The sequence below is a fragment of the Canis lupus genome, chromosome 34 (genome assembly GCF_048164855.1).
Source record: "Canis lupus baileyi chromosome 34, mCanLup2.hap1, whole genome shotgun sequence".
NCBI lineage: Eukaryota > Metazoa > Chordata > Mammalia > Carnivora > Canidae > Canis > Canis lupus.
In genome coordinates, this window is record NC_132871.1 from 9,072,703 (window position 1) to 9,097,000 (window position 24,298).

Sequence of the window (24,298 nt, forward strand, 5' to 3'; positions counted from 1 at the left end):
TGCACTTTGGTTATCCGATTGTGCTCAACAATTTTTCCAATTTCTATAGGAAACAGTACTTGTTTTTTGATATGGGTCCTGAGTTTTGCATTTCAAATACAAATGATTTTCCTAAAACAGTCTCCTGATGTCCTCCCTTTGCCACTTCTGCAGCAATATTGTCAGAAAGGCGGTCTTCAGGGTTCTGCAATGGTTGTAGCCTTAGTTAGCTTGAAGGTTAGCTAGCTTACATGGACCTTGACATCTGGATATTGACTGCAATTCATCTAAGACAGTCATAGGGACTCCCTTTCCTGTGGTAGATAACCAGGCTAATGGATTTTCACAGGGCCTGGCAACTTTGTCAAAGTTTAGTATTAGGGACCTCCATATTCTAATGAGGACAAGTCTTTTCTACCTCAAATAAAGTCAAAACATGGTCATTATAATGAACGAACTGCAACTCCATATGTTACTAAATGTTTCTATCTGATCCCCTAGCAATACCATACCTTCAGTTCCCAGGATCCATGTGTCCTTGAGTTACTGTTTCTAGAAAAGGAAATAATGCAATCCATTTATTAGAATTCAGATATTAAAATGAAACTTATCTAATAAGGATGACCTTTATGTTTTCTCTCTTTACTGAAATCTTATATTTCAGTCAAGAGTTCAGTTTCATAGTTGCTATGATTTTAATAGAGCTTACCATCCACATATGGAAATAAATAAAATTTGCATGTGGCTATACCCCAGGATGAGAAGGCCATATATATATTTCATTTGTTCTTGACTTTACTGAGTTTTAGTTTTATGCAAATAATTAATAAGTTACTGAAAATTAAACTGTACCTATAAATGAAGAGATTTGCGGATGTACCAAAAAAGCATTCATTTTGTAAGAATATTCACTTTAGGATTCAAAAGCTGATGAAAATTCATTATAACTCATTTCAAGATAAATGTAAATAAAAAATAAAATTAGGTAGACACTGAGTGGCAAAAAAGCAAATTACCATCCTATACAAACATCAAAGTATATTTACTAACATGAAAAAGGTGGCCTGTCATCTTGCTATTTCTAAAACTGCTTGTGTTTCGCTTTCTTACTATAATTCATATTTACTGATACTAAAAGCAAATGCTTAATCGTAAAACGTGCTTAAGATAAAAAGACTTAGGAACTTCTCAATGTCTTACTTCTACAATAGTTCAATTTAAGGTCCAACATATGGACTCTCTTAAGGCCAGCATACTGCAAAGTCAATGCATTGACAACCCTATCAAAATCACTTAGGGAGAAGGGAGAAACTCAGCCCCAAATCTGCAGACTCAGTGTATCTGTATTTTAAACAGATTTTTGTGAACACTAAAGTTTAGAACCACTGCTTTAGACAATAACAAATCCTATCATTTCATGCTCAATGCCTTAAGTCATATTGGAATGCTACTGTTCATTGAGTGACGGTGTTTATCACCACCTAGTGGTAATATCTTTTATTTCTATTTTCTGTCTGTTCATTGATCTCATGTAGGTTCCAATTAAGAGAACAACATTCAGAGAATGTGAAAATTTTACAGTAATTTCCTTACAGAAAAGCTACAGTAATTAGCTTTTTATCTATGGTGGGATTAGAAAAGGATAAAAAAGAAAACCACACCACTACCATTGAATAGAACAATATATACTGTGGAAGAATCTCTCCTAAAATACATTTGTTGTAGTATCAGTGCCCCGTTAGTAGTGTAGCTCTAAAAACACATTTCACAGTGCAAACTATGGTATTCTTTTGTAGATACAGAGGTGATGTATATTAGCATATCAAAGGTTCTAAGAAGTTTCATGACCAAAAAAAATCTGCAATAATAACATTTTCTAAATATATTTGACCATGAAAACTCCTTCCCTAAAGAACACTTACTGATTCCTCTCAAGACACTAGTATTTCAAGGAACAGAACTTAGGACATAAAGCTCTAGAAACAGCAAATCTGGTAACTGCTTTCAGCATCTGTGATCTACCATAAAAGACCTGACAATGACTTCACATGAAAGTTTTGATCAGGATTTTTTTTTTTTGATGCTATTTATATTGGAACCACATATCTGAGAAATAAGTTTATTGATCTGAATTGTTTAACTTTTTCTTTTTTTCAAATTAAAGAAATACACACCTAATAAAAACCCCTCTATGCCAGCCATTTTAGTAACTGACATATGCAGAGCATCTAGGTGTCTATATGTTATGTTCTTATATCCAGAATGCATTTGAGAAGTAAACATTTAAGTGAAAAGATGAGCACTAGATTATTAGATGCTATTTTCTTAGGTTCTAAACCTCTTCATTTTAAGAAAAATGTGCCATTTTAGTTTTTAAAAATAAACTTTTAAGGTTCAACTACAAGCGACAACTGGGACACGCTGCTGGAAAACACAATAGAACGGTGCCATCATAAAAGCAGTGTTTTGTAGGCAGAGAATACAAATCACTGTAGAATTTACTATGAAGGAATCAAGGAGATAAATCTACCTAAGACACCTTACTGAAACCACAACTGTTTGCTGAAACTGGCTCTCTGACATTAAATGCAGAATGGAGAAATTGGGAATATTTCATCCAAATAGAAAATTTGGAGGGCAGGAGGGCATATGGTAGCTATCACCTGAAAGATTTAACTTCTTCTATATGGCACAGTGAAAAACTTAAAGACTAATAGGTAAAAAGTGTGGGGAAATCAGATTTTGTCAATTAGGAGGATAATCAAAGATGTAATGGCCTCAGCTATGCGTTAAAAGAGCTCCCTATTTTTACACCATTTAGATTAACCAGCTGCTAGATATATTTCTGGGGGGAATTCAAGCATTTCTTGAGTGGTACAGCCTGATAACCTGTAGGGCACAATTTGGTTCCAATCCGTGAAAATGGAACTATGTGCGCAATAAATGAGTGTAGGACGAATAAATCTACCTGTTGGTAATTAATCCTCAACTCTCTTCACTTAGGTTTTTCATTTTGAATGAGTACATTTACTTTCTTTTCAAAATATGCCCTTTGGTTCATAAAGATTCCATTCTCATTCACTAAGTCCTGCCTGGGAAGATGAGATTAGAAATTTTCTCATCTAAATTTACTAAATATTTTGATTCAAAAAAAGGATTTCAATTTTTCAATGGAGAGATGTCAAGCTGCAATACTCTATTATGCTCAGTGAATTTAATCTTTCATTATTTTTAGTTTAACTCAGGAGGTGAGAGGCATAATGAGGAGGTAATTCAGTGGTTTTCATAATTACATACCATTCATAATATCCTTAAGATGCTGAGTTTCTGATTTAGATATACCTTTTCTGATCCATATTATTTACCTTAACAGCGGCTAAAAATATTTTCTTGGATTTTCAAAATACAAGCAGAGTAGGATCCCCAACTTTTAATATTTTTTTGAAATGACTATTCTATCATAATCTGTTCTGAAATTACTTGCATGTCACATTTTGCAGTGACCATTATATCCTGTATTTATAAGGGAAAATGTTCACCCTCCCGCCAAGCCACTGACATTTATTTAAACTTATTATCAACAACCTAAAACTTTTTATTACCTTTGCCCTATAATCTTCAAAGAACTTTGTAATCACCAACAAATTTTGGTAGAACTATAAAAATATAGTATAAAATATTTCTACTGATGTCTTTTGGCTCTTACCTCAGATTAAGTGTAAGTATGTAGCCAATCTGCATGTGTAGGTTTAGCAGCAATTTACCATATTTTATTGAATCTAAGATGCAACTGATTGAAGGAAGTACTTTTATTTTACATTCCATTAAGAAATGAAAATAGATTGTCAATTACATTATGGCACACCATCGATACCAAGATGTTTACAATTTCAGAAGTATAAAAATATGCATCTCAAAATCAATGAAATATGTCATTTAGTCAAATTAACACTGTCGATTATGTTTTATTCTCTTCTTTCACATAAATAAGGCATGATTTAGTCAAGCAAAGAAAACTTTATTTCTGCTACATATAACAACATATTGCTCTAAGAAACAACTATTAGTTTTAGCACTGACGTATGAATTCAAAAATACATGTCAACAATCCGTGCTCCCCAGACAAAACAATGTTGTGCACAGACTATAAGGTATATGAAAAAAAAAAGCTGTCAACTGTCCACAGGGAGTGCGTCCAGTCACATTTTCAGTCAGTCAGCTGAGGATTATGTCAGTATTTAGTCTTTGTTCTGTAGAAAGAACACAACAGAAGTATGAAAATCATCACCTGAAAGGAAACAGCTGTTGTATATATAGTATTCCTAAAATGTTAGGAATTTCCTTTATTTCAAAAATAAAGGAAAAAGAAGCAAGGTTATCTGCTTACTAAATCATAGATGCCCCCAAATAAACAAAACCAAACTTACTCAGAAGTATGATGCAAGCAGGTACTGAATTTCTGGAGGGAAAATGCTGTGAATTAATACAAAAATCAGGATACTCTGAAATACTAAAATTTTTAATCTCTTCAAATAGAAAGAGAAACCTATTTTGTACAATAAACCCAGTTCAAAATAGAACTCAATTACTTTCAAAGTTATATTCTTAGACCGGTTTCTTTTCCTATTTCATCAATGTAGCTCACTTAACCCTTAGGCCTGTTTTTCAGAGACAAAAGAAACCAGCCTTTACGAATGGTGCCGATGTTCCTTGAAATCAAGGGAACAAGTAAAAAAATACTGCCCTTCTCAAAGAACTTCAATGGCCATTATCATGTAAAATTTGGGAAACTTTCATACTATTTTATTGAACTTTAAGACAACACATTTATTTAATATACCAGCAAAGGAGGAGAATCTCATGGAGTCCACAGTAAATAGAAAATCTACAGCAAAAATAAATCTAAAAACCATGCTGTAATTTAGTGGAAGACATCCAAAACCAATACAGCTAGTTTTGACTTACCATTTTCAGCTAACCTAAACCTACTTTATTTTTGCTCTGAATAGGTACAACGATTCAATAAAGGGAAAAAGGATAGATTTTGTGAATAGTCATTCTGAAGAATATGCACTTCCTCTAATGTAGGGAACAGGGATTAATGTACATCACTTTTCTAGGAGAAAACGTGGTATTATAAAGCTTCATTCTCACAGCACCAGCTGGCCACATTTTGTATCATTAAACTTTTAGTTTCTGACTATTTTGATAAGGTGACAACTCAAAGATTTCACTAAAATCACCAATGCAGGTTTCAGCTCACAGCCGCAAAACATTTATTTATTTATTTATTTTTATATATTTATATATTTATTTAGATTTTATTTATTTATCATGAGAGAGACAGAGAGAGAGACAGAGGCATAGGCAGAGGGAGAAGCAGGCTCCATGCAGGAACCCGATGTGGGACTCGATCCCAGGACTCCAGGATCACGCACGCCCTGGGCCAAAGGCAGACGCTCAACTGCTGAGCCACCCAGGCGTCCCCATTATTTTATTTTATAAGGAATTCTGCTGATTCATTTTTTCTTACTAGCCCTATTAAAAAAAAAAATCAGCCTCAGAAAGGTGAAGAGATCTGCCCAATCATCCAAGCATCAGAACTAAAATTCCAAGCCAGATCTTCTGATTTTGAAGTTGAATATTTTTTTACTGTATAACCACTAGGAAAGGCTCAATCACAGGGGTAATTCATATATTTTCTCCATAAGAACTTAGAATTACTGTCCTTTCTTAAGGACAAAGGTTTTTTGAATAAAAGAATTGTTAGGTATATATCAAAATATTCATAGATACCAACACACACATTTTTGTGTGCTATTTTAGAAGATAGCTTGTCTAACCAGAATTCAAGTCTTAACATTCTATTTGTAAAAATGAAAAGACAGCTTTGTTTTAAGAAGGACTTGCTAATTCTTTTTCACTGGTATTTTAATAATTCTACATTGTATAGGGTAATGAGAATGAATTTTGTAATTAAAGAAAACATCGCAAGACATCTCTAAATTAGGATTATTCATAATGGCCCAATGGACCTTTCCTATCGCCAATTGCCTTCTAGAAGGAGAAACTAGTTACCTGACTTACTGTAATAGAAAAACGGTCATCAGCAGTAAGGGTTACGACAATTCACTCTGGTACTTGCTACTCGCCATAAGTGGTCAGAAAGAAAACTAAGGTAAAAGAAATTTGCTTTCAAGTCAGTAACTTTAAGGTCAATCTAAAGTGCTTGCCAACCACTATCATTTTGGCCAACAGTGGAAGCTGGTGTATGTGGGAACAGGGACACTGAAATTCAGTCCCTGAAACTCAGAATACATTTCCAGAATAAGAAAAGCAAAAGAGTTGAATACTTCTACTTTAAAGAATGTTTCCCTAAGGCATGGAGATGAGTCGGCTATCACAGAAAAAGAAATATAAGTTTCATTTCTGGAAATGAAAAGAAAATGGAATTCATATTGCGTATGTACCATTATAACAGACAAGAGATTTTAGTAAACTGTCAGGGTTCCTTTTTTAATACATATACGCACAAGAGAATACTTTCTTTTTTTTAATATTTTTATTTATTTATTCATGAGAGAGAGAGAGAGAGGCAGAGACAGGCAGAGGGAGAAGCAGGATCCATGCAAGGAGCCTGATGTGGGACTTGATCCCAGGTCTCGAGGATCAGGCCCTGGGCTGAAGGCGGCGCTAAACCGCTGAGCCACCTGGGCTGCCCAAGAGAATACTTTCTGAATGTGTGGTTTTAATGCACAAACTCACAAATACAAGTCCAGATGAACACTAGTGTTTAGGTTCAAAAGGTCCATCGAGACATATTATTTGATACTGCTTTTTAAGCATTTCACTAGTGAGATGTCAAACACTCTTAATAGAGATTATTACAAATTACCTTAATTTATAACTCAAGATGTTAATCCTTCAAGTTAAAAATCTTTAGAACTATTTCAATTTTAGAACTATTTCAATTTTAAAGTTATGTAAGCAAAAATAAATAAATAAATAAAGTTATGTAAGCATATGGTAAAAAGTCCAATTCTTAACATTTAAGACATTCACAAACAAGAAAACCCATTATTTAATTTTCTACATTAAAATTTGATTTTACTTTGTTTTCCTTTGTTCGTTTGTTTTTTGTTTTTCCTTCTACAAAGTAAAATCAAATTTTAATGTAGAAAATTAAATAATGGGTTTTCTTGTTTGTGAATGTCTTAAATGTTAAGAATTGGACTTTTTACCATATGCTTACATAACTTTATTTATTTATTTATTTTTGCTTACATAACTTTAAAATTGAAAAACGTTTTCCTGGTAAACATGGTAAACATTCATTTTAAGTGTAAAAAGTTCAAGTTTAAAAAATATACTGTGAAATTAACCCAACCTATGGTTTTATTAGCTAAGTTTTAAGTCATAATGCTTTTAATTGACAACTTCCAAATCCCTAAAAAGAAACTTGATACATATTCCTCTTGCTATAATATTTAGCCAGTGTGTTTTTAAAATTTAGACTAAAAAGGGCTTACCTCAAGAATCAGTAAGTTCTCTGTCGTTTGTTAGATTCTTCTCTTGGGGAATCCGCCAGCATAACTTTAAGTCTGACTCCATTTAGGATCTTCCCATGTAAAGTAGTAATGGCATCATTGGCGCTTATTCTATCTGCATACTTGGCATACCCCACATTTTTTCCTGACACAAGGTAAACTTCAATCAGGTTACCAAAACGACTGAAACAAAGTGAAAAAAAAAAAAAATCAAATGAAATGGATAAAAATACAACTGCTTAGGTCCAAAAACTGGGGTCCATTCTGGACTCCTTTTCCATTCCTCTCCCCACATTCAATCTTCAAGTCAATTTTCCTTCTCAAACACGTCCTCTATTAAAGTTCTCTTCATTCTCAGGTCCCTTTCCTCATTCAGCCAGTCATTATCTTTTCCTCGGAATGCTCTACTATCCTCCTTGCTTGTTTCCTTGCTCTCTGGGCTTGTCCCTCTGTAATTTATTCCCTACCCTGTCTTTGTAGTGACCTTTCTAAAACAGATATGATCATTTCCTCCCTAAAAATCCCTTCCAGGGTAAGGACAAACTCCCTAACATAGCTTGTGGGCCTTTCCTGACATGAGCCTTTTCCTCTCCTGCCTCACCCTCCCTCTCCCAGTCTCTCAAATTCCATATTCTAACCATTTCCTTTCACATTCTCTCTTGTAGGAATAACCACCCACATGCCCTCCTTTCTACTCTAAGTTATTTTTATCTGTCAGGTCTCTCCATTATATATTGCTTCTTAGGTATTTCATAGCCTGAACATTCTTTTTCATGACACCAACCTCTAGTGATGTTTTCCTATTCACTTGTTTATCTCCTACATGAGACTAACCATCAGAGGACAAGGACTCTTGTTTAATATACATATTACAATTTCCCTTGCACTTAGCATGGTGACTGCCTGGCACAAAGGAAATGTTAAAGAAACAAACTACACAAATCAGTTAAATAGGGATCCCTGGGTGGCGCAGCGGTTTGGCGCCTGCCTTTGGCCCAGGGCGCGAATCTGGAGACCCGGGATCGAATCCCACATCGGGCTCCCGGTGCATGGAGCCTGCTTCTCCCTCTGCCTATGTCTCTGCCTCTCTCTTTTTCTCTCTCTGTGAGTATCATAAATAAATAAAAATTAAAAAAAAAAAAACAAATCAGTTAAATAAAAGTCAAAATATCTGAACTACTGATGTTTTGTGTAGCTCTTCAATGAGCTTCCTATTTTTTTTTAATTCACGAACATTGTTATGAGGCAAATAGGAAAAAGACTGAAAAGTTAAGATTAAAGGAGTTCTATTAAAAACACAAAAATAAGCAAGAGCTTTCCTTTTTCTAGATTTATTGTGTACTCTTCCTTACAATCAAGTAATTGTCTACTCTATATAATCCTTGAAGATCCAGCAGAGAGCTGACAAAATAGAAGATGTTTAATAAACTGTTCAGTTGAATTAAAACCACAAAGGAAATGATATGTAAAAAGAATTCTAGAGGATAGGTCTACACAGATGCATTTTCATCAAGAAACAAATGATTTGTCCATTTTATGCATGCAACTTTTTAAAACAATACTTTATGTTTTATGTCTTCAAAACAAAATAACAGGAAATTCTGTGTGGAGACTTAGAATACATAAATAATAAAGAAGAGAAGGAAATGATCATGCATTTTAAAAGATGATATAAATAAGGAATTTTTAAACTACAGAACAAATCATTCCTATCTGATAAGTACTGGATATAGGAAGTTTCAAGATTGTAAGAGGGCTTAAATAAACTATATAATAAAACAGAATTTTGTGGAATTGAAATCTTACCAGAATATATCCTCTAATACATCTAAAGGTAAAGGATGAGGATTAAACACGATAAAAAGTCTTTCTTTCACAGGAGTTTCAGGAGGGGCTTTTTTTTTGCATGATGGAAGTACAACATCTGTCTGGATTTGAGGCAACTGTGATCCAGAATTTCCTCCAAATTGCTGTTGAAGAGTTAGGTACAAAATAAGAAAAAGAAAAACTGCACTTTAAGGATTTTAAGCCAAGAGGTAAAGAGATCTATATCATGGCTTCTATGTGATCTTGTACTGTAGCTCTGAAAATTTTCTTATAGGCTAATAAACAAAGGCCACATTTATATTATCCTACTGATGTCTTACAGAGGTTAAATTTTTGCCTACTTACCAGAAATTGCTGCTGACTTGGGTTATTCCACACCATTGATGCAAGCTGTGCCGCTACCATCTGCGTTGCCATTTTTCTAAGGAGACTAAAGATAAAAACTGGTAATTTACAGAAAACTTGAAATGTTCAGTCTCTTACCCACAACTTGTTTTATGTGACTTCCTCACCTAAGAGGTCGACTGGTTTCTATTCTTATTCTTCAAGTTATATCACATACACCCAAAGCCCTGCTTTACACCCTCTGGAGATGGTACTTACTCTGTTGCGTTATTTCCATCATCAATGAAGGAAACACCTATCCGATTCCCAGGAGGGTACTGAAACCCATGTAACTTGTATTTTGCATAAATAGCTGATGCTACATTAAAATACTGAACCACTCCATGACCTAAAACAAAGTAAAGAATATCAGGAATTAAAAAGAAAACAGAGAGGATACCTAAAGCCTAGAAAGTGAAACAACATAAAAATAGCCTGGTATCACACAATTAATTAGTAAATACAGTCAAATGGGTCAGAAAACAAAGTTTTCTATACATATGTGCAACAGCTATGTTCCTACAGAGTCTAAAAGATAACATATTTTAAGGAAAATATAATTATTAAAGTAAGGTCTAATGGATTTAATTTTAGGATATTGGTATTTCTTATATGATAGATATACCTAAAACCAGTGTTACTTAAATTTTTGTTCTTTCGAATCTGCTTTGAAGTGCTAAAATTTTCCCTATCATACAGAGCAGGAAATGATATGAGAATATATAGTCTAATAAGAACAGAGTCATCTGGTTTGTTGCGGTGCAAGATAAAGGAAAAGTGGCACATATTAAAAACAAAAGGTAGGGAACAGAGGCTCTCAGATTGGAAATCATGAATTTCACATTCCTTTGGAGAGCTTTCAGTTAAGGAAACAGATTTCAATTTAGGAGGGTGATGCTGAAGCAGGGGGGTAATTTTACACTAGAGTCCATATATGGATAGCCCATGAGCTAAAAAACTAAAAAGTTCATAATATGTAACCAATTTGGGGTTTTACATGTATTTATATACATATACATATACACACAATATAATACTATATAAAATATATAACCCATATATATAATATATCCCACTAGGGGAAAAACACTAAAATTTCATGTTATTCGCCAAACCCAAGCACTCCAACATCTTAATGAAATTAAAACTCTGAAAGCAAATGAACATATAAAACTAATTCAGATAGAACTCTATGATGATAACTCTACTAATAAAAGGTGTCCCAATAACACATATATTTATTTATTATATGCAACAAACAGAGAAACAATATAGAAGATAAAGGAACAAATACATTTCAACATACCAGGTAAAAAGGGAAAGAAATACAAAACAAATAGAATTAAACATAACAATGAATCCACCCCAAAATACAAAATGTGTGCCTTAAAGCCAGCATAAAGAATGATAGTCTAAGGTTGGATTGGGGTTGGAGATGGTCCAAAGTAGGCTCAGATGGGCAACCTTGCTAAAAGACCAGTGCTGGGTAGAATAATAGTAGGTGAGTGTTTGTGTCTGTGGGAAGAGTGGCACCCCTCTAGGCCTATCAGCCCATATGACCTGACTCACTTTCCTACTTCTCCTTATAGCCATGACACCCTAAAAGGACTAAATCAAGTGTATCAATAGTACTAGAACAGATGCCAAGTATGACTCTTCTAGAACACTCCTCACCTCCAATTCTTTAAAACAAACCAATAAGCTCCCAAGATTTACTGAGTGCCTATTATGTGCCAGGACTTGCAGTAGGTATTCCACATACAGTATTTCTAGTTCTTATCTAACCCTGGCATAGAAGGTATTAATAATGCCCTTTTACAGATGCAGAGAGACTCAGGATAAGCAAGATCTCAGAGCTACGTACCAGTGCTGGGATTTGTACCTGAGACTATTGCAAAATGGAATGCCAACCATTTTCCATTATGCCACAATAACTCCATTTTTAAAAAGCCTTAAAAAAAAAAAACCTTAAAAAATTACAAAGATGGTTAAGCCAACACTAGATACTAGGTTTAACCAATTAACCAGTTAATAAGTTCAAATAGCTGATATTAGAGCATTGCTTCAATGTTTTAAGATTTTTATTTGTTTGAGAGAGAGCACAAGTGGAGGGGGGGTTTGCAGAGGGAGGGCTTGATCCCAGGACCCTGAGATCATGACCTGAGCCAAAGATAGACACTTAATCACCTGAGCCACACAGCTACCCCAGCTTAGCATCAATTAAGACTGGAAAGAAGCAGAGAGAGGGGAAGAACAATCAAATGCTTGAAATAAAGGGAAGAAATTTAATTTTGAGGCATAACGTTTAAAAAAAAAAAAAAAAAAGAGGGCAGCCCCAGTGGCGCAGCAGTTTAGCGCCACCTGCAGCCCGGGGTGTGATCCTGGAGACCTGGGATGGAGTCCCACATCGGGCTCCCTGCATGGAAGCCTGCTTCTCCCTCTGCCTGTGTCTCTGCCTCTCCCTCTCTCTGTGTGTTTCTCTATGAATAAATAAACAAAATCTTTAAAAAAATAAAAATAAATAAAAAATAAAGAGACAGACTTTAGGATGAGGAGGAAACTTTATGGGTTTTAGAACTTTGCCTAGTATTAATCATGAGTACTGAGACCTCCAACCTAGGGTATTTTGGTTGTAGAACTAGAAACAGAAAATGCTCTATTCTATGGGAGTTAATACATTTTTAAAAAATAAATGACTTTGTGAAAAGGAGATGTATCCTCAAGGGTTTATTTCTTAAGGTATCACTGTAATTTGAAAGTTTAAGTGGGAGAAAAGAAAACATAAAATTGTCAAAGAAATAGTATCTGACATAAAAAGTGCCACTGGAGAAAAGACATTTTAATCAAACACAGTATATTAAAAAATAATAGACATTACTGTACCATAATTAGAATAAGGATCTCGTTGAACTTCACAGTATTCCAATCCTGGTACTATATCAAAAATACTGAAAAGCTGCTCTTCAGTGAAAGGAACTCTTGATACAACTGACAGACGTTTGGAGATGGCTTCTTGGCCTCTGTTGTCATTCTTGTCAAAACTTGAAAAGTCAGATTGTTGTTCTCCAACAATGTAGGAAAAAAGTGCATCTTTTAATTTCTATACATTCAAGAATTCATTTAACATTTCAGGTATGAGTACATAAGCTGAGCTGTCATTGAGTCCACAGCATTGGACCAAGGCACTGTATTTTGTAGTATCCTCTTGGTCATTAGTACTATCAAAAGGGACCAATAGTGAGAAAACAGATAACTTTTCCCGCTCTCCTGCCTTCGACACAGAAATACAAGCAGAAATGTGTAGTCTAACTTCAGAGGAATATGTTTAGTATGCAAAACTGCAAAATATGGCAAGTGTTTCACCTATAAGAAAGTTTGTGCCAAATAACACAGGCCTTACTTTCATCACTCATTTCTCCCTTTGGCTAACTTCTACTTTTGTCATTCCTCTCTTTTCTAGCCCTAATTTTAAAGCAGCAGTACTTTAGGTATAAAATCTTAAGACTCATACTGAGGGGATATCAGCATATGTTTTTCATACTGTTTGGTCAGCTACAGAGGCAGAAGCTCACTCAAAAAAGGTGGCAGTGATGTGGTTTAATATTTAGATAATACATAACTAACCATAAAAGACGGTAACTGGAAACTATTTCCAATTATAGTTATAATTGTGATAGTTACAATTATAATAAAACTTTAATTACAACTATAATACAGTTGTAACACTATGTTACACGGTGTTAAATACTAGGTATGCAAGTGTTAAATATTAGGACCATGAGGAGTCATGACAAATTTCTCAAGAAACCCCACATTAACTTTTCTTCACTGAGATTTTACAGACTACTGATAAAAGAATATTTTACAAAATCCCAATCAGATTGTATATACTACTTATACTATTAAAATAAAGGACAGCTTACTCACCAAATGGAAACATATTTACTCTAGGTTCATGTCCCAGTGTCTCCTGCCTCATGTTACTGTAATAGTCTTGTTCCGAGGATTCAGAGGCTTTATTTTTAGGTTCAGCCAAGATTGCCCTAAAACCTGAAAAAGAGAATCCATGACTTTCAAACTTCATAGCAAATTTATCATACCTGCCAATATACTTTATTGATAGTGCCTGACTTAGCTTTATAACCGTAATTGTATAAAATAAAACGTACACAAAAGCCATCTGTACCAGACCTACTTCTTCGCTTTTTGGAAAACAGCAAAGAATAAATAAAAAGAGCAAGAATCTCAAATTATGGGTCAATGTAGACATAAAAGATCAGCAATTCTATCTTATCCTGTCCAAACTCCCCCTATTACAAATAACATCATGTTTCCTTCTCTCCGGCTCAACATCAAAATCCTACAGGGCTTTTCATATTCAACTTGTGAGCAAGAGTCTTCCTTTGAAACACACTTACAAGATGTTATTTTTTATTCTAGTTTCTCTGTCTTTGTTTCTAAGTCAGATTCTCTTCAATTAATTACAGTTCTTTAACTGGTCTCTTTGCCTCTGGATCAAAGGTGTTAAGTAGGGTTTCAAGGATGAGCTTCAAAAGGTGGGAAAGTTCCATGAACTCTCTGAAACTTTAAACAAAAATGCTTATGTCTATGTGTACATGGGCATATTTCAAAGAAGGTTCATGGCTTTCATCATATTATTCAGTGGCTCCCAAAAGGAAAAAACCAGTCACTTTGAATTCTTTCTCTGGAAATCCATCCCTGATACTATTTTTCTTCTTTCAAACAATCTACAGGGGAATCTTAACTAAGTTTGAACTCTTCATAACCTCCCATACATGGTGTCAATGTACTTAGTTAACTTTGCCTCCTAATTTCTCAACAGGATTATTATGCTTTATTCAGACTGCTGCCTTCACAATATTAAGCAAAGACATGTTTATTCCTAGCTCTGTGCCTTTGCTTACACTGCTCTCAGCTTTTGTCTGGCCTACTCTTTATCAGATGTAAATCTTACCTCTAGAGGTATTCTCATGCTCTCAGAGCAGTTGTTTCTCACCACTATTGGACCATACCAAATATTTTTTAATATTTTCTCATTTGGCAAATTTTTATGGAGACTATTATAGATGGCAGTATCTTTGATAAAGATCTCAATATATCTTTACAGAGGTCCTATAACTACTAGGTACTAGGAATGACAGAAACAGATAAATAAAACATACTCTCTGCTTTCAAAGAACCTTTTAAAAGTCTTCTATTATCCTTAACGATTTTTTTGCCTATTAGATCTTGGCTACCCAATATAATTAAATTCCTTAAAAGCTATATATTTATTCCCTTTGTATCCTTTTACTTAACATATTGCTGAGTATACCATAGGTACTCAATTAATGCTGGCTGAGTGAGAAACATAGAAGGATCTGAAAGGAAATTTTGGTATGTACCTTAAGGTTATTTAAGAATTCCACTGATTAGCAGTAATTCTTTCCAGTATGTATAGATCTTTATAATATCCTAAAATCTACTAATTTAATTATTTCTTATTTGTAAAGGTCAATGTAACCAGGAGTATGACAACAAAGGATATTTTCCTTAGCTTCTTTAAAATTCTTATTCTTCACTATGTACACCAGCAACAGCAAAAGATCCATTTAATGTCATTCTAGGTAAAAACTAACCCAATAAATATTTCATTACCTATGTGGGCAAATATTACATGAAGTCCCATCCTTAACCTTTATGTTTATTAGTATATACTTAATTTTGTTTAAGGTTTAGGTTATATATAAACACACATAACAGAAAATTTGAGTTTTTTTAGTATAAAAAATATTTTTTAAAAAGGCCTGAAAAGGTCAGTTTTTTTAATACTTAAAAATTTTAAATTACTATAGAAATAATAACCAAAATGTGGCAATAGTATTTTCACTTACTAAGTTAATATAGTTGCTCATATTTCTCTTCAAGACAGTGCCTCAATAAAAGCTTAACCACAGCCCCAAAACTAATTATCCTAGATATATACATATGTGTGTGTATATATATATATATGTATTAAAACTCCCATTGCTAGGATTAAATTAGCAGGTATGGTTATTAGCAAAAACCAGCATTAGATTCAGTTATTTAGAATAATTAAAAGTTTTCAAAAAGTCTTTAACATGTTAAATGAACACATCCTTACTTCGGTCACAGTTTTCTATTGCTTGGGCAGCTTGTGATGGTTTTAAGTATCGAACATAGCCCAGACCTTTACTTTCTCCAGTTACTTTGTTCTTAATAATGCTGCAATACTCGATATCTCCATACACCTATGAGAGTTAAAAGAATGATCTTAGAGGAGTCAAAAATCAGTAACTGAATAGATTATTTCAGAACTTCAAGTTTATTTGTGCCCCTTATTTGCAAAACTAGAAATCAGAATTAGAATTTATAGCCATTTTTAATAATAGAATCAAAATGCCACAAACTAATGAGAAAAAGAACCATAATAATGATATAAGCAAATAATAACCACCAAAATAATAATTTCCATCTTCACTTTCTGAGCATCTGCTTTACATATATTACCTTATTGCTACAACAATCCTTCAAGGATATACATGTGTGTGTGTCTATATATATATATATGTATGTATACACACCCCAATATCCATATTATATATATGTGCATATATATATTATATTATTTATTTCACAGACAAGGAAAATGAGTCTTAGAGAAATCAGTAATTTGCCTATGTCATGGAGGGAGAGTAAGAGTGTGTACATAGTTTGGAAAGATCCAAAGTCTTGCTCAGTGGTGATCACAAGCTGGAACTGAACCTTCTATATTCAAATCTTGGCTCAGTCCCTTATTCACTGGACAGTTTAGTTATCCTCTCTGTGGCTATCTCTTTACCAGTTAAATGGGGCTAAAAGCTGTACCTTCTTCAAAAGGTTATTGTTAAGAGTTAAATGAACTAAGAGACCTAAAGGGTCTGGAACACATTAAACATTAGCTACAGCTCCCTGCCTTCTAACAGGACATAACTGATTATGTATTCTTCCAAAAAGGAGCCTCTCAAAGTATATCACTAAAACACATCAGCTTTCTCAGAAAGTCAATTCTATGTAAAAAATAAGGGTAAAAGTTTACTTTTTTTAAAAAAAGATTTTATTTATGTATTTGACAGAGAGAGCACATAAGCAGGCAGAACAGCAGGCAGAGGGAGAGGGAAAAAGGCTCCTCACTGAGAGAGAGCCGAATGTGGGGCTCCATCCTAGGACCCTGGGATCATGACCTGAACTGTAGGCAGATGCTTAAACGATTGCGCCACCCAGGCAACCCTAAAAGTTTATTTTTAATGTTGGTACAAATATAGCATATAAATTCTTAGCGCTATTTTTTTTTAAGACTTATGAAGTATTTAGAAAGGGACAGTGTATGTGGGGGCAGGCAGCGAGAGAGGAAGATATAATCTTAAGCAGGCTTCTCACTGAGTGCAGGGCAGCATCTCACAATCCTGAGATCACAACCTGAGCCAAAATCAAGTCAGGCACTTAACTGACTGAGCCACCCAGGTGCCACCTTAGTGTTTATTATTTATTTTATAAAATTCTCATGTAACCAATTAGCAACTTAATTATTATACATTTGGATAAAAATGTCATACTTGTTCAAGCAGAAAAAGATAAAGATTTATAAGATAAAAACTTTCTTACTATTGGAGGAAGTATGGAATATATATTTTTGGTAGCTGTTACTTTTGAGATATTTTGTATTTTATATTTTACTCAACTCTTACTTCAGGTAGGACAGAGATTTTGAAAATTACTTTTTACTATTTGTTTCTTTTCTTTCTTGCATGTTGCCCACCTGATTCCTAGTATTGGGAAACATTGAGAAAGGAGAAAATTTCCAACTCAAATTTAAGAACTGCTTTTAATAATTTTTGTGAAAGTATATCACTGCATATACAAGTGAATGGCTAAAAGGATTTAAAGTTATCTTCAAATTTCATGGACTACACATATATATTCTTACTACTTGCTTCAGTGCTGTAGTTTTTTTCTTTAAATAGAGAACTCTTTCAAAGGCTTATTTTTAGGACAAAAATTCTATAAAGGATGAGCCTTTCTGCGAATAAGTGCATCAATATGCTACAGTTTTATAATAAATATTAGGGAATACAGTTCACATACTCAGGCTTCCTTGACTCACCTCAACATGAGAGCAACAGAGTGGTAAGAGGGTACTTTAAAATTGTAAAGACCAAGAGCAGGTTCTGGATTCAGACAGCCTGGATTTAAATCTTGGTTCACCATCTATCAGGTATGTGACCTAATTTAAAACTCTGGGTTTTATACTTTATTTTCCTGAATCTGTGTTTTCATTATATGGAGGAAAATGCCATCACTGATATTTTCCAGTTTTTGGTTTCTAAAAAGTTAGTTTATTCTAGGCTTAATATTTTAGAACTGGATGGAAGTAGAAAACTTAAAAGCAGTTATTTAATTCTCTACCACCAATATAACTTAAACAACACTTAAGATTTAGTAACTTATACAACCAATTTAGGATTAGAAGTTATCACAGATGCTGCTGATGAGTAAACATAAGTACCTTAAATTTTTCCCGCAGATCTTCTTCTGTATAGGACTTTGGTATCATTACAAATATTCTTGTGAGTTCTTCATCTTCAACATCACGGTGACTTCCAGATGATCTGGACTGAGCAATGAAAACCTAAGAAACAAACAAAATCCAAAAAAATAAAAGAATCAGTTAACTGTTTTCCTATTCCTTAAGTATACTTACTTCATTATTAGTATGAGATTCATGTTAGGTTAAATGCAGTGTAATAGGGTTTTGTCAAAAGTTTTTTTAAAGCAATCTTTACTGCAATGACTTTTTATATGCGATGATACCAATGTCTGCATTGGTTTTTCCAAATGTATTTTTACATTTGCCTTTTTGTTTACCAAGAGGCAAGTCAGTGCATTGATAAAGAATGTACAGTTGAGTACAGTGTCCAATAAATGCCAATTACAGTTGATTAATAGTGTTATTTAAATATCACATATTTTAAAGATGTTTGTTTATTTGAGAGAGAGCGAGAGAGCGCAAAAGTAGGGAGGAGGGGCAGAGGGAGAGAGAGAAGCAAGACTCCCCACAGAGCAGGGAGCCAGACTGAGGGGCTAGATCCCAGGACCTGAGATCCTGACCTGAGCTGAAGGCAGACGCTTAACCCCATGAACCACCCAAACACCCTAAATATCACGTTTTTACTGATTTTGTCTAGCTGTTCCGTCAGATACTAAGAGAGGAGTATAAAAACTTGACTGCGAATTTGTCTTTCTCCTTTCAGTTCCATCAATAATGCTTCATGTATTTTGAAGCTATATTATTGGCTGCATAAACATTTGGGAGTTATGCACTTTTGACTGATATTTTTATTACTGTGAAATTACCCCATCTCTGTCAATACTCCTTGTGTTGAAGACCATTTCATATGATATCACACCAGCTTTTTCTATCCTTTAACTTTCAACCACTTTGTATCTTTATACTTCACATGTCTCTTTTATATAGTATTTAGCTTGGTCTTTCTTTTTTTATAAAGCTTGATAATCTCTGCCTTTAACTGGCACGTTTAGTCTACTTATGTTTAAACATAATTATTTATATAGTTAAGTCTAGAATGTCATATTTTTAATTGTTTTCTTTCTAATATTAACTCTTAAAAAAAGGTAACATAACCATATTCTGGACCATCTCAGTGACCATCCAAATGATCTACATAAGCACATACTCATATGTGCTTTTCTACTATTGGCAATTCAGTTTTACTGAAACATCATCTGTGACATTAGATTACTTACATTATTATTATTACTTGGATTATGATATTGGGTTATTATTACTTTATAAATTTTTTCTGAAGATTTTTATTTATTTACTCATGAGAGACAGAGAGAGAGAGAGAGGCAGAGACACATGCAGGGAGCCCAATGTGGGACTTGATCCTGGGTCTCCGGGATCATGCCCTGAGCCAAAGGCAGATAGATGCTCAACCACTAAACCGCCCAGGCATCTCATTTTGGTTTTATATTATCCTAGAAGAATGTTAAAATCTCTAACTAGGATTATAGATTTGTTCATAGATCTCTAAGGATAAGAGTTTTAATGGCTAGTTTTTTTAACTTGAAGACCTGTAATAAAATTAATCCACATGAAGCCCTTAAGGTTGCTTTTTTGCATCTTCTACTTTAAAGGGGGGGAAGGCCTATATACTATTCCACTATGAGAAAATCTGAACTTACGGAATTTCAGAGTAGCAACTCAAAGGACAAATAACAGTTACTCCTTCAATAAACTTACATTATATGCCAAGTAATGTATAAAGTATGAGTACTGAGAAATACAGAAATGACCCACTAGAAAGTCAGTCTAGTGGACATATCAGTAATGAGTGATCAACGGAAAAATAAAACAGGAAACCTTTAAGAATATAGGAAGACGCTAGGTGGAAAAAGTTCAAGTAAGATTTGAGACTGGAGGGGTCATCATATCACAAATTTCTAAATTTTAGAAGACTAGAATATTTCAAATTTCCAATAAGGCAAGCAGTGTCTGAGCAGAACACATATATAATAATTAACCACTTAATGGGCAGTTTTTCCTAAGACTTTTGTTTAGACTATAAACTCTAAATAAGAGTCATTCTTGCAAAGCTAAAAACCAAGACTTTACCCCTTTCCTCAAGATAATGTAGTTGGTCACAGAATAACTATTACTTAGCCAATCTTTTTTCGCTGTAGGCCAAGGCTATAATTTTCTTTTTTGTCTTATAAATCCTTTGGAACTTTGCAAAAGCAAACTACAAGAAAAAAGTTGAAGCTGAATTAATTTAACTAGAAATACAGAAAAGACAAAAACAGAAAGAAACAAAACTATATTCCAGGGGAAGACAGACCAAGCTGAACTTGCTAAAGAATAAATTTATGTTTTTCTAGGACCTGTAATGTAACAAACCTCTGGCTGAGAGGTGTGGACCAAGATGTGAAAAACAACTTAAACTTGTTTTGGGGAATAACTTCTCTGCAGCTACAAGGGAGGGTACATTTCGGCATTGGCACTTTTACTTCTCTGGTAAGAATTTAATCAAGGAAAGCGGATTATATAGGTTTGAGATTTGGGGCATTTTGGGGGTTGTCCACAGATCTCTGTGGTTCTACTCAAAGCATAAAAAACTCTCTCCCCTAATTCAACTGGAAGGAGATACAAATTATCTATCTAGGGTAGGAGTCAACAAACTACAGCTTCCTGTTTTTCCACAGCCCAGGATCTGAGACTTACTTTATATTTTTAAAGGGCTGTTAAAAACAAAGAATATGTGGCTCACTATGCCTAAAATTTACTATTTGGACTTTAAGAGAAAAAGTTTGTCAGGACGCCTGGGTGGCTCAGCGGTTGAGCATCTGCCTTTGACTCAGGGCAGGATCTGACTCCCAGGATGGAGTCCCCAATCGGGCTCCCTGCACGGAGCCTGCTTCTCCCTCTACCTGTGTCTCTTATGAACAAATAAATTAAAAATCTTAAAAAAAAAAAAAAAGGTTTGACAACCCCTGATGGAGCATACACTGTGGCCTGACAATTTATTTGGCTGGTGATCAGTTCTGCTGCATTTCAGAGTGCTGGGGAGGTGGAAGTAAAGGGAATGTCTATGGCCTACTGCATTTTTGGCACACTCCTCTGCTCCTTCTCTTTTGTGGATGGAAATACAGAGAAGACCTCCAGAGATAGAAATATCTTTCAGTCTTTCATTTATGTAACTCAGCATAAATATTCTTACCAGTTTTCTATAAGTCAATGGGAGAGAAAAAAAAAAAAAGAGGGGGGAGGGGAAAGTCGAGGGAGGGAAAAGAGAATTTTGTGGAAATCTCCAACAGAATTAGAAACACGGCAACTATCTCTACAGGACAGGTGACAGTAGGTGCTCGGGAACTGAGTTCACAGTCAGTTAAGGGATGACCTGTTGGCTACGGCTGACCGTAAGGTATGTCCAGGGCCTGCCTACCTTCGGCCAACCGCTGTGCTAGAACATAGATGGACCCAAACAACCCTCCAGATCACCCCTTCCTGCCACGCATGGGGTATCTTAATTTCACACAAGTGCAGAAACAATATAAATACCTTCAGGGGGAGTGAACTAAGAGGATACGCGGGGGCGCTTAGTAATAGCACAACTAACACTACCATCACAGTGATTTGGCTCTTCTTCTTTATTTTTAATATTTTATTTATTTATTCATGAGAGACACACACAGAGAGAGAAGCAGAGACACAGGCAATGGGAGAAGCAGGCCCCATGCAGGGAGCCCGACGCAGGACTCGATCCCGGGTCTCCAGGGTCACGCCCTGGGTCGCAGGCGGCGCTAACTGCTGAGCCACCCGGGCTGCCTTTTTTGTTTTGTTTTGTTTTGTTTATGTATTTGAGAGAGAGGGAGGGAGAGGGAGGGAACCTGCAGGGGGAGCGGCGGCAGCAGCTGCCTGTGCCTTGAGAGCAAAGCCGCGGAGTGACAAGCCGCAACGCGGGGGGAGTTGGGGGGTACAAAGGCCGCAGGTTCAGGCACCGCCGCCCCCGCCCTCCGTGCACGAGCGCCCAACACCAGAGAGGCCACAGTTTCGTGCACTTTGAGCACGTTACGAAGCTTCGTAGCAACGTGGGGAAAAAAAGCAAAAAAAAAGCAGAGTAACCGTTTTTTTTTTCTTCCCTTCCCCAACCCGGTAGACGGGGTTCCGAGAGCGCAGGGTCGGCGGCGGGCCCCGGAGGCCGCGGCTCCCCGGCGGCGTCGCGGGCGACCGTGCTCCCCCCTCCCCCCGCCCAGGGCCGCGCAGCCCGCGGCAGGCCCCTCCCCCCGGGCACCTGCACCTTGATGGGCTTGGTGTCGTTGGGGCTGAGGCACTGGCCGTGCATCTCCTCCATGGCCCTGCAGGCCTGCGAGCTGCGGGCAAACTTGACGAAGGCGATGCCCTTGGACTCCTTGGTGTGCTTGTCCCGCACCACCCAGATGTCCTGGATCTCGCCGAAGGGCGAGAAGCGCTCCCGCAGCACCGACTCGGGCGTGTACTTGCTGATGACCAGGAAGATGCGGCTGTTGGGCGGCTCGTCCAGGCTGTCCACGCCCGGCCGGAAGCCTCCGCCGCTCGCACAGCTGCCTGCCTCGTCCATGGCGCTCCACGCGGCGCGGGAGCCCGCCCCGGGCCCCCCGCAGGTCCCCCGGCCGCCGCCGCCGCCGCCCACCGGCCGTTGCGGGGCCGCCGCTCGGCTTCCGGAGGACGCGAGACGCGGGCGCCTGGCCTCTCCCGCCGCCCCGCCCACCCGCTTCCGGGGAGCGCCCTGCAGCGCCCCCTAGCGGCCCGGGGCGGGGAGGCCGGCCCCACCCGGGGGGCGGGGGGTCGGGGGGTCGGGGGGTCGGGGGGTGGGAGGCCCGCGGCCGCTAGGCTCAAACGTCAGGTGCGCCGTCCTCCTTCCCGGTGGCCACGAACAGCCCCATCTAGCGCACAGGCTTCCCAAGGCTGGCTTCGCCCCCACGCCTCGACCCAAGCATGCCTCCCCTAAGACCTGCCATCTTGGCCAGAAGCTCAATAGAAGACCACTATAGGATAAAGTGAAAAGCCCTAGAGTCTTAAAGTTATAAAGAACTTCTGAGGTCATCCAATTTCAGCCTCGTTGGCCGAGATTGAGATGAGGAAATCGAAGTCCTTGGGATAGCCAAAGGCAGTAGTAGACATACAAAGAGCCCAAACCAGAACCAACTCCATCCCCTGATGGGCTCCACGCCCACAAGCACCCCTGGGGGTGTTGAGGGCTGAAAGGGTGGACTGCTCAGCTACAGGACTAGGAGAAATCTTAATGGCAGGCAAAGTGCGAATGTGTGCTGACCTCTAAGGGTTCTTGTTGAAGGGACACGAAGAGAGGTCAGTGGGAAACTAGCAGAAGTCCAGAAACAAGATCTGGATTATTTTTTAATTTAAATATTTTATTTATTTTATTTATTTATTCATGAGAGACACAGAGAGAGGCAGAGACACAGGCAGAGGGAGAAGCAGGCTCCCTGCAAGGAGCCAGATGTGGGACTTGATCCCAAGGACACCCCCACCCCCCAAGCTGAAAGCAGACACTCAATCGCTGAGTCCCCCAGGCATCCCAAGATCTGGATTTTTGTAGTGGAGTTGGAATGAATTGAAAATAATGAAATAGAAAGTGGTGCAGGAGTAGAGCAATTTGAATGTTCAAGTCCAGGCTGCTGAGATCTGGGTTGCTTTGAACTCAAACAGATAAATACTATTTATTGGGAGCCAACTGCATGCTACCCTCTGTGCGAGGGGCTAGACACACAATGAAGAAAAGGAAAAAACATGATCCCTGTTCTCGGAGAGCTTTCTTTCTATTGTGGAAAACTTACACGTAAATATATAAGGCAAGATAATGTCGGATTGTGTTAAATTTTTTTTGTCACTGAATTGTGTGAGTTTGGACAAGTCACTTCATATTTCCAACTTTAGTTTCCTCAATTACAAGTAGAAATAATATTACTCACCAAATGGGGTA

The 24,298-nt window shown here is 36.8% G+C and overlaps 1 protein-coding gene across 4 annotated transcripts; it reads right to left on the reverse strand.

The window, feature by feature from the left end:
• Positions 1-491: 491 nt before the first annotated feature.
• RBM45 (RNA binding motif protein 45) lies at positions 492-22,973 on the reverse strand. 4 transcript variants are annotated; one of them, XR_012023838.1, is made up of 11 exons: positions 22,616-22,973; positions 18,304-18,426; positions 15,883-16,009; positions 13,665-13,787; positions 12,621-12,800; positions 9,957-10,086; positions 9,699-9,783; positions 9,333-9,496; positions 7,509-7,709; positions 4,407-4,452; positions 3,977-4,229 (listed from the first exon to the last, which is right to left on the reverse strand). XR_012023838.1 is itself a non-coding variant. In XM_072811129.1 (11 exons), exons 1-9 carry the CDS (start codon positions 22,913-22,915, stop codon positions 7,517-7,519), a joined length of 1,425 nt encoding a protein of 474 aa, XP_072667230.1. In that variant the 5' UTR covers positions 22,916-22,973; the 3' UTR covers positions 3,977-4,229; positions 4,407-4,438; positions 7,509-7,516. The 4 variants fall into 4 exon arrangements, 3 of the variants coding, with proteins under 3 accessions (XP_072667229.1, XP_072667230.1, XP_072667228.1); XM_072811129.1 differs by having other exon boundaries at positions 4,407-4,438; XM_072811128.1 differs by lacking the exons at positions 3,977-4,229; positions 4,407-4,452 and adding an exon at positions 492-531.
• Between the last annotated feature and the right edge of the window lie 1,325 nt (positions 22,974-24,298).

What these genes read in the sequence shown, in the direction of transcription:
- RBM45 (XM_072811128.1), bottom strand. Translation starts at nt 22,915, where the DNA reads ATGGACGAGGCAGGCAGCTGTGCGAGCGGCGGAGGCTTCCGGCCGGGC. An exon ending in AGATCCTTATTCTAATTATG is followed by an intron (nt 10,087 to 12,620) that starts GTACAGTAATGT and finishes ACTTTGTTTTAG; the next exon opens with GTCATGGAGTGGTTCAGTAT. An exon ending in GATGGAAATAACGCAACAGA is followed by an intron (nt 9,784 to 9,956) that starts GTAAGTACCATC and finishes TTTTATCTTTAG; the next exon opens with TCTCCTTAGAAAAATGGCAA.